General features: G+C 46.0%; 1 protein-coding gene across 3 annotated transcripts in view; it reads left to right on the top strand.

Moving 5' to 3' along the window:
* Positions 1-17,137, top strand: part of ZNF277 (zinc finger protein 277) — a 107,226-nt gene extending 90,089 nt beyond the window's left edge. Inside the window, exons 6-13 of one of the 3 annotated variants that reach the window (XR_006679948.1) lie at positions 158-268; positions 1,840-1,972; positions 10,238-10,305; positions 11,859-11,955; positions 13,808-13,850; positions 14,891-15,065; positions 15,532-15,664; positions 16,786-16,855. Coding sequence is in view for 2 of the 3 variants with exons in the window: in XM_004702581.2 (XP_004702638.1) it covers positions 158-268; positions 1,840-1,972; positions 10,238-10,305; positions 11,859-11,955; positions 13,808-13,850; positions 14,891-15,065; positions 16,786-16,972 (814 nt within the window). In the remaining variant the exon portion in view is untranslated. Of the gene's footprint in view, positions 1-157; positions 269-1,839; positions 1,973-10,237; positions 10,306-11,858; positions 11,956-13,807; positions 13,851-14,890; positions 15,085-15,531; positions 15,665-16,785 lie in introns of all 3 variants that reach the window. The other 2 variants (XM_004702581.2, XM_045288627.1) reach the window with 2 other exon arrangements.
* Positions 17,138-17,597: the final 460 nt, after the last annotated feature.

The following is a 17,597-nucleotide window of genomic DNA, read 5'->3' as shown; positions in this document are numbered from 1 at the left end:
GGTACCCCCTTATATAAGCAGATCATACAATGTGTGTCCCCTTGGTGTCAGATAACATGCTCACATTGTGTAATAACATTCACACAAATGCTGTTCATAGGCTGATGTGTTCTTAGGTGATATGTAAGTTATGCTGGTTACACAAATGTCTTCCTAGATCTGTGCTTTTGAACCACATGGCCAGAGAACATGCTTTCAACATTGGATTGCCAGACAACATTGTAAACTGCAGTGAATTTCTGTGTACCCTCCAGAAGAAGCTGGACAAGTAGGAGCTGTTTTGTTTTGTTTTGGGGTGTTTGTTTAGGTGCTGTTTTATGAACCACGTCTGAGGCTGTTTTAATCTGGAACTCTGTTATGGACTTGTTCTGATTAATTTGACAGTATAAAAGTAATTAAAGACGTGAAACCTACTCATTTTTCAAGGTAGCAGAGTTCATATTTTGTGGAACAAGTCTCTTTTGTCTAGATCATATTGCCTTTTAGTGTTTCAAAAATTTTAAATAGAACACGTTGTGTATACCATTAAATGTACATGCCACACAAAGGGTGTCACAAAAGGCAGCCCAAGAAATAGAACATTATCAATGCCTCTGAATTTCCCTTTGTAAGATCTGTTTCCATATTCGTATCCTCTTAGACACCACTGTTCTAAATTGTAGATTTCTTTGCTTTATACAACCGTTTCCCTGCATATGTAGTGAAGTGCATACTCTGTCAAGTTGTTCTACCTTATTCAGTTTCATATGAGACCATGGCGTCCTGCCTACAGGAGGAAGAACATACCCGTTGTTGTTAGGATGCCCATCTGGTCAGCTCCGGCTCATTGAGACCGTGTATAACAAGAACATACGTACATTTTTATTTATAGAAAGATAATGCCATTGATAAAGCACAAACACTTTGAATATTAACCATCATTGTCAGTTTTAACTGAAATGTCAAGGCAACCAAATTGGCCATCTGCAAAATAAACCACCTGCTGTCAAACCACAAAGCAAATGAGTAAAGTGAGGGGCTCTGACAAAGGCGTGATAAAGTGATGTTCTTCTGCGCCACACCGCACTGAACGACTCATTGTCTGACATTGCACACTCGTGATAATCTTGGAAAATTTCTCAACACTGCCTGTGATGGTCCAAGCCCAACACAGGACCATGGCTGGGCCCAGGACACCCTCCAGGGACCGCCCTGAATGCGATACTGCAGGCCCCAGCGTCCACCAGACCACATGAAGGATGAGGGGGGATGGCCAACTGATCAAAGGTCACCTTCTCCCATTTATCCGAGACCTCTCAGTCCACCCAGAGGATGTGGGCAGGCAAGGCGAGGTGGGCTGCAGGCCTGGGTAGCCGGGAGGTCAGTGGGGAGAGGCAGAAAGCAGAACAGGCAGCGCTGTCGAGCCAGGGCAAATGGTGGACAAGCAGGGTCACCACCTAGGGTGGGCAGCAGGAGATGGTGGGTAGAGGAAAACACCATCACCCCCGACCCGTACAGTTCCGTGTGGGGAAGGAGAGCCTACCATGTCACCACACATGCTGAGGGACCCCAGGGGCTCCTGCAGGGCAGTTTAACACCCATGGTAGACACTGGCACCAGATATGCAGGGACAGTCCCTGACCTGAGAATAATGAAGATTGCACGTAATGGCCTGATCTTTGGAACATGCCCATGTCAATAAGGGGGGAATAGGCTTGGTGACCTTTTCGTGTCCTTTCCCACTTGAAGATTCCATGTAACCTAAAATTAATAAGTATTAAAAGAATAGTAATAAAGGGCTATTGCAGCAACTACCTAAGCGATTGACCCACCCTGTCCGCGTTGGTGTGTCTCCTTCAGCTTGCAGTGCTTGTACTGTGAGAAGACCTTCAGGGACAGAAACACCCTGAGAGACCACATGAGGAAAAAACAACATCGTCGGATCAATCCGAAGAACCGGGAATACGACCGATTTTATGTCATCAATTACTTGGTAAGCCTTTCTCTTTATAATCTGAAATTTGATTGCAGCGCTGCAGACAAAACCCTTCCACGGGCGAACGAATATTGGAATCCTCACTTAGTACATAGGTCACAGTGTAACCAAGGGTTGCAGTGATTGGCTTTAAAATGGTCTTTAGAAAACATAATTAGAAGATATGAAAACGATAATAATTTATCCAGAGTTTGTGGGGGTGGGGGTGGGAGGGCTCAAGTAGAAAGTAACTGTTTAGAAAATGATGATGGCAACACATGTACAAATATGCAAGATATAATTGATGTGTGGTATGTTGTAAGAGCTGTAAAGCCCCCAATACAATGATCATTAAAAAAAAGAAACATAATTAGATTTGCTGTTGATTTGTCACTTATGTATACAAGGTCAATGCATGATGATATGAACTAAACCAGCAGAGATAGACCTACAGCACTCAGAGATTTGCCCTTCTATTTTATCCTCCCATTTACTGCATTATCTGTTAACTTGGGGATGCCTGACATTCTGTTTGAAAGCATTTGCTGAATACTGGATATACGAGCTCTTACACTAGATGATTTTTTATAAAAGAAAGAAAATATCTGTACTCTTCTTCCTGCCCCCAATAAAAAGTTCATCCTTTCCCTCATGTTCATGGGGGCGAAATAAATTGCTTTTATCTTTTTCTTTATTATTAATCATTTTATTGGGAGCTCTTACAGATATAACAATCCATAAATCCATCAGATCAAGCATAATTGTTCGATTGCTACCACCATCAAGTGGTTATATCTTTGTCGTCCTCTGGGACCAGGTATTTTATGGCAAGTTTCCTGGAAACCCAGCTGTCCTACTATATAAGTAGATTTCATTTGTTTGGTTAGTCGGACGGACTAACTGGTTTTCCATGCCAACCTCAGTACATTTGCCAACACCCATACATGACAGTCCCTTTCAATTAAGAAGAGGTATTCAGCTGGCAACAGATGTCACCCGGGTGGGGGGAGGCATCTGAAAATGTGGGAGGGGGGTTTTGACTGACACCGCGCCTGGGGAGTGCTAGCATACAGCAAACAGGGAAATCACCCCTATAAAGTGAAAGGCTGAAATCACTCTCCACTGGGACTTGAGAAAAGACTGGGAGTTCTGTTTCTAGCTGGTTTTCTTCTTAAGCACAAAAAAACAAAAACCGGTTTTTGTTTGCTTTGCTTTTCTCTCCCCCAACCTAATTTGAGTGAATTAAAGTCCAAACCCAATGGCCACCGAAGGCTAATTGGATATAATCAGACCTTTCATCTGTTGGATAGAAACAAGCACATCCTGAATTGTGTTGGAAATCTCTGCTCTAGGGCCCATTTTCGTCTGTTCTAATCCTTGTAATATTCTAATGAAATTCCCCTTGAGAAGCAAGTTTAACATGTGTTTGAAGAGCCACGGAGAGATTGCCTCGGTCAGCTGCAGATGTTTTATAACCAGCTAAAGGCAAAGGCAGCCTGTGAGCCAGTCTTCCCTTGCAGTCACTCAATCACATCACTTCCTAGAATAAACGCTGCTTCAGGGCCCAATCCAACCCACCAGGGAGCAGGCAGCAGTGTCACCCGCCAAGACATCGTCAGCTGCTACAGAGAGCTGCGGGACGGGGTGTGGGGGCCTGTCACCGCAGCGCTTCCTTCTGGGGCGCTTTCAAACTCATATTCAAGAGCCTGGGACTCCACTAGTACAGCAGCAGAAAGCTAGAGGTATTTGCCTTTTAGAGGTAACTTCAAAGGGCCCGCTCACTCTGTTTCTGCTGGCCTTTTAGGAAAGGCTGATTCCTGTCCTTTCCCTGGGCAGCATGTAGTGTGGCTTGTCAAATCGAAAATCTCCTGCTCCGTTGGGCCAGCTCTCTCCAGACAGGCATGCGGGATGACTCTGCCCACGGAGCTTCAGGTTCTGGTACAGCAGGATCATGGCTGAAGAAAAACACTTTAAGAGGGTGTGGAGACCAAAAACATGGAAAATGGAAATCAAGTTAACTCTAGGATAGTATTGCTAGAAGTTGTTTTAAAAGAAAAACCAGCAACTGTTTGAATACCTACTCTGTGCTCAGCATTATCCTAGGTAATTATTTCTTTCAAATCATTTAGTCTTAAAGATATCCCTGTGACCAGAGTGTTGTCTTTTTCCATATTCTGTAGATTAGTAGAGTCAGAGTTTAACTGAGTTTCTTCCCAAGATCACATGACTAAGGCACCAGTTTCCTTCAGTGTTCAAGCTGAAGGCATATTATTAATACCTACATCCCCTGGTTTGGGTTAGCTATTTGTTTTTCTGTTTTGTTTCTTTTTCATCAGGGTGTTAGATTCACACTGATCTCGTCACCCTCCATTCTTGTGTGGTAGCCAAGCAGCGCTGTTGGATTCGTACTGATCCAGCCATCCTCCATTGCCTGTTGTCTTTGGTAACAAACTCGAAAAGGAGCCAAGGTCAGAGTAAAGCTGACTTTGATCAAGCACTAAGGGCTCTAACCCACGTTAGCCTCTTAGACCAGTCTGTTTTCCCCTCGAGGTCAATGGATGACCACAGCAATAAAAACGATCTAAAAAGTAAACAAATGTTATAATGCCATGGCATTATAGAAATGAGGTAAACACCTTTGAAAAGCACTGAAGAAGCCAATAAAGAATCTCAAGATCTATAAATGCCCTAAACTAGGGGTTGCTTATCTGCATTATCAACTTAAATAACATCTAGGAAAGCTTAAAGAAGAGTTTGTATAACAGTATAGTGACATGTATTATATAATAGCATAATGATGTAGTGTAGTAACCCTATAGGATAGAGTAGAATTACCCCCTTAGGGCTTCCTTAGCTGAAATCCGTATGGGAGAGGTGCCACCAACTCTTTACTCCCATGGGACAACAAATGTTGGTGGGTTCGAACCACCAACATTTCAGTCAGTATAAGAGCAGGGGTCTATTGTGTTACCGAGGCTCATTTAATAATGTGTAAATGAATATAGAAAGACTACCCCAAAGAACAGTGAGTGTGGGAAATGGGGGGGTCACGGGTTTCTCAGCATCTTTTTTTTTTTTTAATTTTCATCCCCTTAGTCAGGAATATTTAACATAGACTCCTTCATACAAAAGAAAAAATTCTTCTAAAACTGTGCATACGCAATTAGTAGAGAGAGATAGTCTGTGCTTTTTCCTTAGAAGGAAAAATGCGTCCACCAGAGTAGACAGAAAAGGGAGAGTTCTATTAGGACTCGCTGTGTGTGCATCCACCTCTCACATCGACGTCTCTCCAGAGCCAATCTCCTTGAGGTTGTACCGTCTACAGGCATGGGGGTGCCTTTTAGAAACCAGCTGGAAGGGAAAGAAAGATATTGCAGACATAGGGGCTGATGTGAGTCCCTGTTTTCGGGGAGTTGGAGCTTTGTATGAGAGACAGGCCTGGGAGCATGTTTCTTTCAACACCTTGTAATGGTGAATGCAGTTAATGTCATGGTTGCTTCTGTAGCAGATATCTGCAGCCTTTGGTCACTAACCCATAGAGTACCTTCCCTCCACATCCACCCCATGGAGTGTCTCCAGACTTCAAGGTGATGGAGGACGCATCCGGCAAGATGCACTCTGATCATCATAAAGGTGGGAGACCCACCAGCAAAGTGGGCAGTTTGAGGCTCGCCTCTGAGCTCAACCAATTGACAGATTCGTTTTTCCTTCTTAGGTGGGAGACTTTCCATTTTTATTAACACAGGTCAGTTGCTAATACTAACAAACTGGCAAATACAATCCAAATTGTCTAGGTTGCTCACCTCAAGCTCTTGCTTTATTTTCTCACAAACCAACAGGCTCTGATGATGACGAGCATGGTTAGAGGACCAGGTTCCATTAGTTCCCCATTCAGATGCCCTTGCCTCCAATCTACAGCTCTCATTTCAAGCTCTCGGGTCTCCTAACCAAGAGGGCAGAAAATCAAATCCAGACGCATTAAGTTTGATACCAACCCATCGTGACCCCATAGGACAAAGTAGAACTACCCAATAGGGTTTCCAAAACTGTACTCCTTAAACAGACAGCACGTCTTTCTCCCACAGAGCAGCGGATGGGTGCCAACCATGGCTGGCTCAGTTAGCAGCTGAGCACCCAACTGCGGTGGCACCGGTGTGCAAGGAAACTGTTGTCTTTCTTTGATGTAAGGCTTTTATTCTGAAACATACAAAGCCATTTATAATGATAGAAGGCACCTAAGCTATTTTTTTCATAGTTTTGTTCTAGTTCTAATAAAGTCATTTCTTAAAACACTTGCTTTCTCTATTGCTAATGAGTGTGTGTGTGTGTGTGTGTGTGTGTGTGTGTGTGTGTGTGTGTGTGTAACCACACATGCTAAGGGTGAATGTACCAAGGGAAAGGAAGTGCTAGATGGAAAAGGGAACTCCAGCCCCCCCACCCCTGCTTTTTCCACCCTCTCATCGATCCCAAACCATCTGATGCAGGGACTTGAGGGGGAGTTCAGAACGCCTTTACTGATGTGCCTTCAAAACTTTGCGTTCTTTGCTTTCCTGACATGATTCATTAGTAGGCACAGTGTCTTAATTAGAGAGCTCTGTGCTTTGTTGTTTTTCTCTTTGGGTCTTGTTCCTATATTAAGTCATATGTTTAACTGAACCAAGGGAGTGTACTTGCCTGTTTCCTAATCTACAATTGATTCTATGATCCCTAATACATCCATTTCCATTTCCCCTTGAGGGGTGCATGGTTAATGCTGTATCCCCTGGATAAATCCTTCCGTGTTGGAAATGAATCTAGTGAGGGAGTTGTGACATCATGCTTTTTTTTTTTTTCTTTTAAAAAAATCATTTTATTTGGGGCTCATACAACTGTTATCCCAATCCATACACACATCAATTGTGTAAAGCGCATTTGTACATCGTTTCTCAAAACATTTTCTCTCCATTTAAACCCCCGACATTAGGTCCTCATTTTTCCCCTCCCTCCCCGCTCCCCTCTCCTGCATGAGCCCTTGATAGTTTATAAATGGTTATTTTGTCATATCTTGCCCTGTCCGACGTCTCCCTTCATCCACTTTTTGATTGTCTGTCCCCCAGGGAGGAGGTCACACACAGTTCCATGTAATCGGTTCCCTCTTTCCTACCCATTCTCCCTTTACCCACCCTGTTTTGCCACTCATACCACTGGTCCTATAGGGCTCATCCGTCCTGGATTCCCTGTATTTTCAGTTCCTATCTGTACCAGTGTACCTCCTCTGGTCTAGCCAGTCTTGCAAGATAGAATTCGAATCATGGTAGTGGGAGCGGGGAGGAAACCTTTAGGAACTAGAGGAAGGTTGTATTTCTCATCATTGTTACCTCGCACCCTGACTGGCTCATCTCCTCCCCGAGACCCCTCTGCAAGGGGATCTCCAGTGGCCTACTAATGGGCTTTGGATCTCCACTCTGCACTCCCCCCATCATTCACTATGGTAAGATTTTTTGTTCTGATGTTGCCTTACACCTGATCCCTTCGACAACTCGTGGTTGCATAGGCTGGTGTGCTTCTTCCATGTGGGCTTTGTTGCTTCTGAGCTACATGGCCGCTTGATTACCTTCAAGCCTTTAAGACCCCAGACGCTATACTTTTTGATAGCCGGGCACCATCAGCTTTCTTCACCACATTTGCTTATGCACCCATTTGTCTTCAGTGATCCGTTCGACACCCCGTGATCACACAGGTTGATATGTTGTTCCATGTGGGCTTTGTTGCTTCTGAGCTAGATGGCCGCTTGTTTACTTTGAGTTTGGAAGTTTGGTAATAAAAGATATTTTTTGTCACTTTGGGCTCAAAACAAAAAAACCTTGGGAAATCTTAGGAAGAAGTCCAGCTGGAAGATGGTCGAGAGTTGCTAGACCATGCAGAAGAGTAAGACGGGGTATTGCTGCTAATTACTTGCCTGTGTTTCCCCTATAGTTAATGGTGGTAATACCACATCTGGCCTACCCTTCAGTAACACCTGCAACCATAAAAAGCTGACTTTAAATCTAAGTCCAGAGACAGGAAGGAAAATGTTAACACCCGAAAGATTGATTGACTGCCAGAAATGCTGACTCGTGATCCTTGGACAGTGTCAGGACAGGGTTCAGACGCTTCGCGAGGAACGTTAGGGAGTCCCCGGGAGCTATCGCGAGCGGTGTCACGGCACCCTCTCTGCTTGTCTGAGCGTGTGCATCATTTAACTGAGAGTCAGTGACAGCTTCACAGCCGCGCATTAAGTGGATGGATGATGGCTTTTCTTTCCCCCACATCACAATAGCTCTTTGTTTTTAGCTAAATGAACACCTTGATTTGAGAGAGAGGAATAAAAAGGTTCATAACTGAGAGTGAATTGTGGTTGTACTTTTCCAAATGAGTGATAGTAAACAAAGAGAGCTTAGAAGTTTATAGGTTGGGCTTGACCCGAGCCATATTCTCGCCGCTTGAGAAGAACAGTCAAAACGAGAGGACAGAGCAGCTCCATGAAGAGAAGTGGCCGGAGCGACGGGAGTCATTCCTTCCGTCGCTTCGGGACGTTTTGATGTAGCTCTGTTGAGGCTTGCCAGACGCAGCACTGAAAGGGTGAGGCTTCTCCACTAAATAGAAGGGGTAAAAGCAATGTGGATAGGTATTCCAGCCTTACCCGGTACTGAGGACTTTACATATAACAATGCACTGTGTGTTCACCTAACAAAAAACCGTCTGAAGTAAGGTCTCAATTTGCCTCAAACAGTTAGATTTTCTCCGTCTCAATTCAATTCATCAAACCCACCGTGCACCGAGGGCTGCAATGGAACACCCCTTACGGACTGAATTCCAGGGTGGGAAGACAGCAAATAAGGACACAAAGGGACATACAAAATGCTTGCAGATAGTGACCAGTGCTTTAACAAAAATTCAAGCGCAAACAAAGTGGCTTGCAAAAAAGAGGTACCATTTTCGACGGGTCACCAGAGGAAGAAAGGTTGAGGGTCGCTTTTAAGCAGAGATCGGGAGTCCAGTGCAAATCTGCAGAGACCAGTGTTTCCAGCTGAGGATGCGATACTTATGCGGGAATGGGTGGGACTGAGCAAGGGGGCTTCTACACCGGGTTGGGACTCTGAATGTTGGCCATGGTGTGATAAGAAGTCATGGGGGTTCACACAAACAATCAAGCGCTCTCCAGTAAGGTCACTGTCAGCTAAACAAGATGCTGCTGCTCCAAAAGAAAGTCGTATGGGGGCAGCGTTTCAGGACGTATTGTTCCTCATCACTGAAACAAATGTTTAATATAAGAGGGCGTCAAGAAGTCCGTGAAAAGTTGGAATTGAAAGATAATGGAATTTTCCCACAGTTTCTTTGAAGCTCTTTTGACAGTCCATAGTCCTTTTTGTGAGACTTCGTCTCACATACTGTGGACATGTCGTCGGGAGAGACCAGTCCAGGAGAAAGGCATCATGCTTGGTAAAGTAGAGGGTCAGTGTATTAGTCTAGGTACTTTGGAGAAACAAATCCACAGCAACTCACGTATGAGAGAGTTTTATGCAAAGAAAATGTGCATCACGAAAACATCCCAACCCAATGCTGCCCAAGCCCACAAGTCCAACATTAATCCATTTACCCAACACCAGTCCACAAAGTCCTCCACCTCACAAAACAGGCAATGATGCTGACTGCAGTAGGAAAGCTTAGTCAGTGAACGTGTAAGCATCTCAGCACTGGCAGGGGTCTCCACACGGCTGCTCCAGCACCCAGGGCTGCATCAGGATAGATCCATGCGGCTTCTCCTTGGGGATGTCTTGTAGGAAATCCATCTTGCAAGCTAAAGCAGGGAACTGCTAAGGCAGCTGCACCCGATGCAACCTTCACAAAACAAGAGACCCGAGAACTAGAAAGGCGAGGCTTCACCACCCATTTATCCCTCCGCCTTTCAACCAGACCCACATGTGATAATCGGCCAGGCTGGCACAATTAACTAACTCAGTCAGCGAAAGAGGAAAGCCCTCGGCAAGATGGACGGACGCGGTGGCTGCAATGCTGGGCGCTAGCAGAAGCAGCCTTGTGAGCACCGAGCAGGACCCACCAGGCAGTCTTCCCTCTGGTGCACAGGGTCGCTCTGCGGGGAGCCAGCTCCACCGCTTCTGACAACAGTGAAACTCTCTCGCCTGCCCCTCTGACTTGTATTGTTGCAGAGCCTTTTGAAGGTCTTTTCTTTGTTGTGGAGTTATGTATTTCCTCTTCCACCACCCCTTCTTTCCCTCTAACCTCACTGTCCTTTCTACCTAGGAACTGGGAAAGTCTTGGGAAGAAGTTCAACTGGAAGATGACCGAGAGTTGCTAGACCATCAAGAAGAGTAAGACCAGTTTTCGCTGCTAATGAAGGGCAGAGTTTTTCAGAGTGAACCAAAAAAAAAGAGTTCTGTAGTTTGGACTAAAAATATCTTTGGAGAATGTGAACTGAAGAGGCAGAATTTAAAGAATCGGCACCTGTCCCCCCACCCCCGCCCCCCCACTCTGAGACCTCCGTCTTTGGATGGAATGTGGCAAAAACTTGAATTCAGATAGCTTGAAATAATAATCACGAGGGCAACCATTATTCCCACTAAAATCTGTTACTGTTCAAGCTATTCCCTGATTGAACACACAGGTAATATGTAATTCAGTGAAAAATGAGTTGCTGGTTATTCACCTGGTCCCCAGATCTGGAAGTGACATGGTCTTTCAACACCCCATGGCGCTTCCGACTGGAATAGAGAAGAGATGTGAATTGGAATTAACTTTACGTTCATCCGATTGATGACGAACTTCAAACAGTAACCGCTTCTTTCCATGAAATCATAAGCTTGAAAAGTATGCTTTTCAACCCAACAGGATTTCTTTTTATTATTTTTTTTTTTAATTCAAAGCTGTTTGGCCTCTCTCTCTGCCCCCCCCCCCCCAGAGTTTTGAATTAATTTTTTTTTAATTGAGGTAAAGTCCAGAGTTGGAGCCTTGACATCCACGTAACTTCCTTTGATGCTTATAGAATCAGTCATGAGTCCTCCAGACGAGGATAGAAATGTCCCTTGCTCATTAGGGCACCCACATTAGGGACGGGTGTTGGCCTCTCAGAACACACGAGTAATGCAATGGCCTGGAGCAGAGGTGCCGGTGACCCTCCTGAATGGGTAAAGTTAGGGAACATAGTCCCCGCTCTCTGAGCAGGAGAGCTTCGGTATGAATTGGGTTACATTAATCTTTGAAGTCATAGCAGCCATTACTTCTGAACCTGCCTTGAGAAACCCTCCCTTGTTTGAGTGTGCACGGTTAGTGCTTCGTCTGCACGACTCTTCTCCCAGCTGCTCCCGATTCAGGAATGACAAGCCAAGCGTGGAGGAGGAAGCGTGGCAGAAGGGACCCTGCTCGGCCCTGGAGTCTTTCTCTCAGCAGACTGCTGTTTTAACACGTGGCCCAGTTAGCGTGATCAGCATGTCCTCCCTGAAGGATGTCTGCTGTTTTAATAACACCATTCGTTGTGCAACCACACGCTCCCAGCCTCGCACCATGTCAGGTGCGTGCTGGGTGGTCTTGGCTAATGAGATCGAGCATCACCTCCCCCGATAGCGCCCCTCCCACCCCCCACCCATCCCAAGAGAGACTGCACTCAGTGTACAGGGAGGGAACTTTCCAGGCGGGAGGCCGATGTCAGCACCTGGAGCAGCACCCGTTCGCCGGCTGCAGTAATTTCATGGTGCCACTCTGAATTTCAGAAGCTGCATCAGAAAGCCCTAATATGATGTGACAGTCTTGACAAAAATGTCAGCGTCAAAAGGGCTAGGCCAGGGTTCCCCAGGTGGCGGCAGCACCGCCGTGGTGCACCTTCTCCGTGAAGGGAGCTTCCACGTCTTCTGTTTTCTTTTGAACGCAGTGACTGGTCTGACTGGGAGGAGCACCCTGTGTCTGCCGTTTGCCTGTTTTGTGAAAAGCAAGCAGAAACCATCGAGACGTTATATGTCCACATGGAGGTGAGAGCTTTTAGTCACCTGGGACATTCGATCTGCCACCTCTTCCACTTCCCCCTTCAGTTTCTCCATAGTTATCCCATCCCCCAAAGCACTGAAGATAGCGCAGAAGAGACCATCACAGTTCTCCCAAGAGAACCACCTCTCAGCTGGTTAGTTAGCTGTGCCTTGGGCAGGACCCTCGTGGACTGTTGGTGATGAGAGACTTCACAGCCCACCAACTCAGTCCCACCTTTGGGAGGCTCTGAGATCACTCTGGCTTAGCAGACAGGGTCCCAGGCAGGATGCGGGGCCGATGAGATGACGTACAGATAGGACAGGTCTGGCTCTTCTCCCCGTGAAGGAGGAGGGCCGGGGGAAGAAGGGATTGCCATTCGCACAGCCCCGGTGGAAGCCGAGGTCCTCCGTAGAGAGGAGGCCGGATGGAGTCTTGCAGCCCCCTTGGATACAAGGATTGGAGGGAAGACATTTGGGGCATTCACAGTCTGTACCACACTCCCACCCACCCCGAGTCTGGGTGTCATTCGTAGGTAGTGATGAAGCTCGGAGGTAGACATTCTGAGCCTATTTCACTTTGGTCTGTCTAGAGCAGTGGCACACTCCCCACACCTCTGATCAACAGGACGGCGTGCGTGGGAAAGGGGAGCATCTAATGATTCACCGCAGTGTCACAGCTCAGTAGGAAAGGGCTGCTTATAATGGGGGGAAAATCACTGCCCCTTCTAATCCCTTCCACCAGCACATACGCTCTTTCACCCATCTCCACTGCAAGCTCCCTCAGAACCACTGGTGTGATTTGGTCAAAGAAGGACCTAGAAGATGCTACAAAGATCATGGGCATTTTCCATTGGGAAAGCAGAGTCCGTGTCTCTGAGGCAAGGAACCATGGGAGTATGTGTACAGATCCCTATGTGGTGATCAATTCCCAAGGTCCTGCTGGCTCTGCATTGAGAGCAGACTGTGCCCATCCCCTTTGTAGAGATTCTCCCAGCGTCATCCCTGACGGGTCCTCACCCCCTGCTAAGCCCCTGCCTGTGATTCTACGTCGTGGGATTCCTCATCATAACCCTGCACTCGGCGCTACAGGAGACACTGGGTGCCGTGGCTCAGTCTGCCTTTGTCCTCCATGGGCGTGTAACTACCAGCGCTTCTCTGGAGAGGCGGACGGTCAGAGCAAAGGAACCAATGGAATAAGTAAAAGCCTCCTGATGGCAGAAATCCAAAGAAGTGTAATTTGTGAGAAGATGTGAGTGAAGTGAAGCTTGGCGAGGGAAGCGATGTATTTGACAGTGTAAAATGGAAAGCAGAAACTCTGAAAATGACTGTCTGCATACGGAATGAAGGCCCATTAAGGAGCCCTGTTGGCACATGGTTGGAGCACTTGGTTGTTAACCAGAGGGTTGGCAGTTTGGGCCCTCTGTTTCCATAAAGATTACCGCCTGGGGAAGCCGATGGGGCAGTTCTGCTCTCTCCCGCCAAGCCTGCTGAGGCAGAACCAACTTGGCAGCAGTGGTCTGGGCTGCCTGGGTTTGCTTTGATTGGATTGGAGCTCTAGTGCAGAGGTCCAGTACGGCAGAGCCATGCCTCCCCTGGACGCTTTCTGTCCAGCTGCGGAGTGCAGCCGTCATACATGGTCACGACTACAGGCAGAAGCGTGGCCAATGAAGGTCGACTGCTCGGCTTGACTGGTTGGGTCTTTGCTTAAAGAAGCAGTTTGGTGTGGGAGAACACACAATTAACAACACTTCAGCCCAAGTTTCAAAAAGGCTCAAACTCCTGGGAATTAGCTGTTCCTAGCTTTGGATGACAGGATGAATAATTCATATCCTTACAGATGTATCCCTTCCCTTTTTAGGATGCACACGAATTCAATCTCCTCAAAATAAAGTCCGAACTTGGTGAGTTTGCTTCGGAAGTGGTTCTCCATGATGGTGCACAGGGTATTTATTTATTTATGTAGGTGCGCATTTCAGAGACAGGGCTGTAAGCGGCCCCGTGGTCTCTCATCCTGCCTGGAGAGGCCACAGGTCCCAGTGCATCTCCGTACAGTGGTTTTAATGACACTCTGAACCAAAGCTTCTCAACTGTCTTGAACTGTCACACTCAACAATGGCTTTTATGTCAAACAGCATTGTTTCCCTCTTCCCTACATAAATGAGTGCTTCATAAGGTAAAATGTAAGTCATGATCCATCCCATAAATGGGAGTGGAGGGTGGGCTAGAAAGAGCTTAAGTCTGGGAGTCAGCCTAGAGCTGACATTGCAACTCCAGCTTTTAACTGGCTGCATGACAGTGGGTCACAAGTCAGAAAAAAGTGATGGGGAGGAATGGTGTCTGTAAAACACCTACTGCGTGGCCTGGCAGTGCACCTTGAGTTGTTTATAATCGATGTACCTCATCGTATCTTTCTCAGCAGCACTGAGCAAAAAGCAATTGGTGCCATTAGACATAAAGTACTGGCTTGCTCGCTAATCCAAGGGAGCGAAAAGCTCACTCCCCACAGCTCAGCTTTCCAAGACCCCTGAATGTGTCCCTTTGCCTTGCTGTTAACGACCTGTTCCACGGTGCCTGTGTCGTTAGCTTAGTCGTCGAGGATGTGGGTTCTGGAATGAACAGTTGGGGTCATATCCTGCCTCCTCCGCTGACCTGCTGTGCAGCCTGGTACAGTTTCTTAATATCTACTTAGGTACAATAATACCACCTGTCCCATAAAGTGTTGTGAGGATTAAATGTATTCTTCTGCAGATGCGGATTAGAACTGTGCCTAGCAGGTAAGCCCTGTGGGCTGTTATTGTCTCGTATATTTTATTATGCTATCTCATTGGAGTGCCTCTTCAGGTTGGGTAATGAAGTGAGCTGGCTCTTTTTAAATATTATAACAGGGAAAAATTGAGTCTTGCCAGTTATCTAATGATTCTGGGTATTGTCATGTTTTTAGGATTAAATTTCTATCAGCAAGTGAAGCTGGTGAACTTCATCCGAAGGGAAGTCCACCAGTGCCGGTGTTACGGCTGCCAGGTGAAGTTCAAGTCAAAGGCTGACTTACGGACTCACATGGAGGAGACGAAACACATCTCACTGCTTCCTGAAAGGCAGACGTGGGATCAACTGCAGTAAGTGCTGTCCAACCAGGTGATGCCTCTGGTCTCCATTTTCCTTATTTGATCCCTTTGTTTAATTTCTTTAAACTTCAAAACCTTTAAATAAATTAAAAATTTAAAGGAAGGCATATTTGCTGTAAACTCTAAAACTTATTTTTGAAGTAAGCCACATCTTACAAAGGAAATTAACTATTTCAGAATGTGTGATGTAGAGATAGAAGTGTTTTTGGTAAATACTGAAATAAGTATAGGTCTTGAAATCCCATCTCACTGGGTGTATGTATCACTTTGTTAATAGGATCTTGTATACTAAATCTTTCCATATTTATTACGCTTTGTGGCATCATTTTAAGGGTTACCAAGTCTCCCACGGGGTGGTATTTGCTACCTACATAGGTTGCTTCTTATTTTGGGTTCTCGTAAATGATAAAAAGTAGATATCCATAGCCCTACATTTTTACCTATTTATCTCATTTAGGTAAATGTCTAGAAATAATACTATGATGCCAAAGGTATGCCCACTCTTGGCATCTGTCTTGCATCTTGGCAGAAAGACTGTGGAGCAGTGGGTGCCTGTGAGATGTTGTCACCCTCCAGGGTAGCCTGGCCAGGTCAGTCCTACTGCGCTGCTTCTCAGCTGAGGGGACTTTGAGAGGCTTTGGGTTTTGTGTGGCCTGGCGGTTCCTTTATTCTTGGGGACATTAAATCAGGTCCTGGGACTGTAGTCTAATGGCTGTGGTGTTTCCCCTTCAGCAAAACCCCAGCCAGAGGCAGGCCTGTATTGACCCCTGGAGAACAAAGCCCTCAGAGGGAGCTGTGCACTCCCTCCAACGCGTGTTCAAACAAGGAGCCAGGATAACAGATTTGTAGTGCAACAAACATCTCGTTTTGTCATTGCCTGCAGTGTTTACATCAGGAAACAAAGCACCAGGGGAAACAACCATTTTCTCCCAAGTTCTAAAGGATTATTGTATGAGAAAGAAACTGAACTGAAACTGTATTAGCCTCGAGAGAAGAAGCACTAGGTCCTCTGAGTGGAAATGAGAGATGCAGGTTTTAACTTCATATAAGGAGCTAGTTCCTAAGACGGGAGCTGTCCAATGCTGGAGCCGGCCGCCTTGTAGAATACCAGTTCCTTCTCAGTGTAGGTATCCAGCAGAGCCTGGATGGCCGGTTAGCAGAAGCTGTGAAACATTCTGTAAGGCAGATACCAGCCACAACAGGTAAAAGCAACTCATGCATTTGTCTCCTTCATTCAAAACCCAGCGCCGTAAAGTCAACTCTGACTTACAGGCATCCCATAGCACAGACCAATTACGCCTCCTGCGCAGACGGCCACATGCTTGTCCCAGCGGGCGACTGCGGGGTTGAAGCCCCCAGCTTATGGTTGGCAGCCAGGAACCTAACCACTATGCTACCAAGAGTCCTCCTCGTCCTCAAGACCACTGCAAAATGCTACCGACGCTGTTGGCAGGGAAACCTAGCAAAATTGCAGGTGCATAGATAAATATAGATTTACATGCAGGGAGCATCACAAAGCTTGTAGATGGTAGAATTAAAAGATGATGGAATTTTTCCAGGAACTTTTTGAAGCCTCCTCAGCTAGATAGGTGGGTGAGTGGATGGATGGATAGTTAGATAGCTAAAGATATTAATATACGTAGTGATGCTTCCTAGAAATTTCTGGGATTATTATTAGTTTGCCTACTCAGCATATCTGTGGTTGTTTCAGGTATTACTTTCCAACCTACGAAAACGACAGTCTCCTGTGCACACTGTCGGACAGCGAAGGTGACCTGACGGCCCAGGGCCAGAAGGAGAACGTCCCCGTCCTCAGTGAGGATACAGCGAGGCTACCCGCTTTAAAGCAAAGCAGCATCTTGAACCAGCTGCTGCCACAAGAGTGTTTGCAAAACTAGTAGAGCTGGAAGAGACTGCTGCAGAAGCAATTTTGAATAGTTTCACCTGTGAACTAGACACAAAAGCATAGTTTACATGTGAACAACAGCAAAGGATTAACCATTGGTAAATAAACTTTTTTTGGCTTTTTAATGTTCAGAAAATAAAGCAGAACATTTAAATGAGGGCATTTTGTATCTTGGCTGTAAAGCTCTATTGTGTAATTATTTTCAATTGCCTTGTTTCATTAAATTCCTAATTATCAATGAAAGGAGGATATGGAAATCACAGGTAAATGGCACGTTCAGATGCTTCTTAAAGCTCCTTTCTACCAGCAGTTGTCCTCTCCCACAAGCCTTCTTCGTCCAAGAAGCCACAGAACTTGACAGAAGTGCAGTTTCGATACGGCAGGCGCTAAGCTGCCATGAAGTGACCGAAGGAGGAGCCACAGGAGCAAGGAGCAAATGGTCAAAGCCCTGATTGTGCACACACTGAACACAGCTCCAGACCAGTCGCGAGCTGGCTGTGCCACTGTTGGTGATTTCAGTTTAGATTTGTAGAACTCCCTAGAAATGGGCATTGAGACATCCTATTACACCTTCCCTTACGATGGTAATTAACATGTGGCTCATGTGGGTTTGGGCA

Source organism: Echinops telfairi, unplaced genomic scaffold (assembly GCF_000313985.2).
Source record: "Echinops telfairi isolate 266 unplaced genomic scaffold, ASM31398v2 ScPeMD7_23;HRSCAF=83, whole genome shotgun sequence".
NCBI classification, from domain to species: Eukaryota; Metazoa; Chordata; class Mammalia; order Afrosoricida; family Tenrecidae; genus Echinops; species Echinops telfairi.
This window is presented reverse-complemented; position numbering and strand designations above follow the sequence as displayed.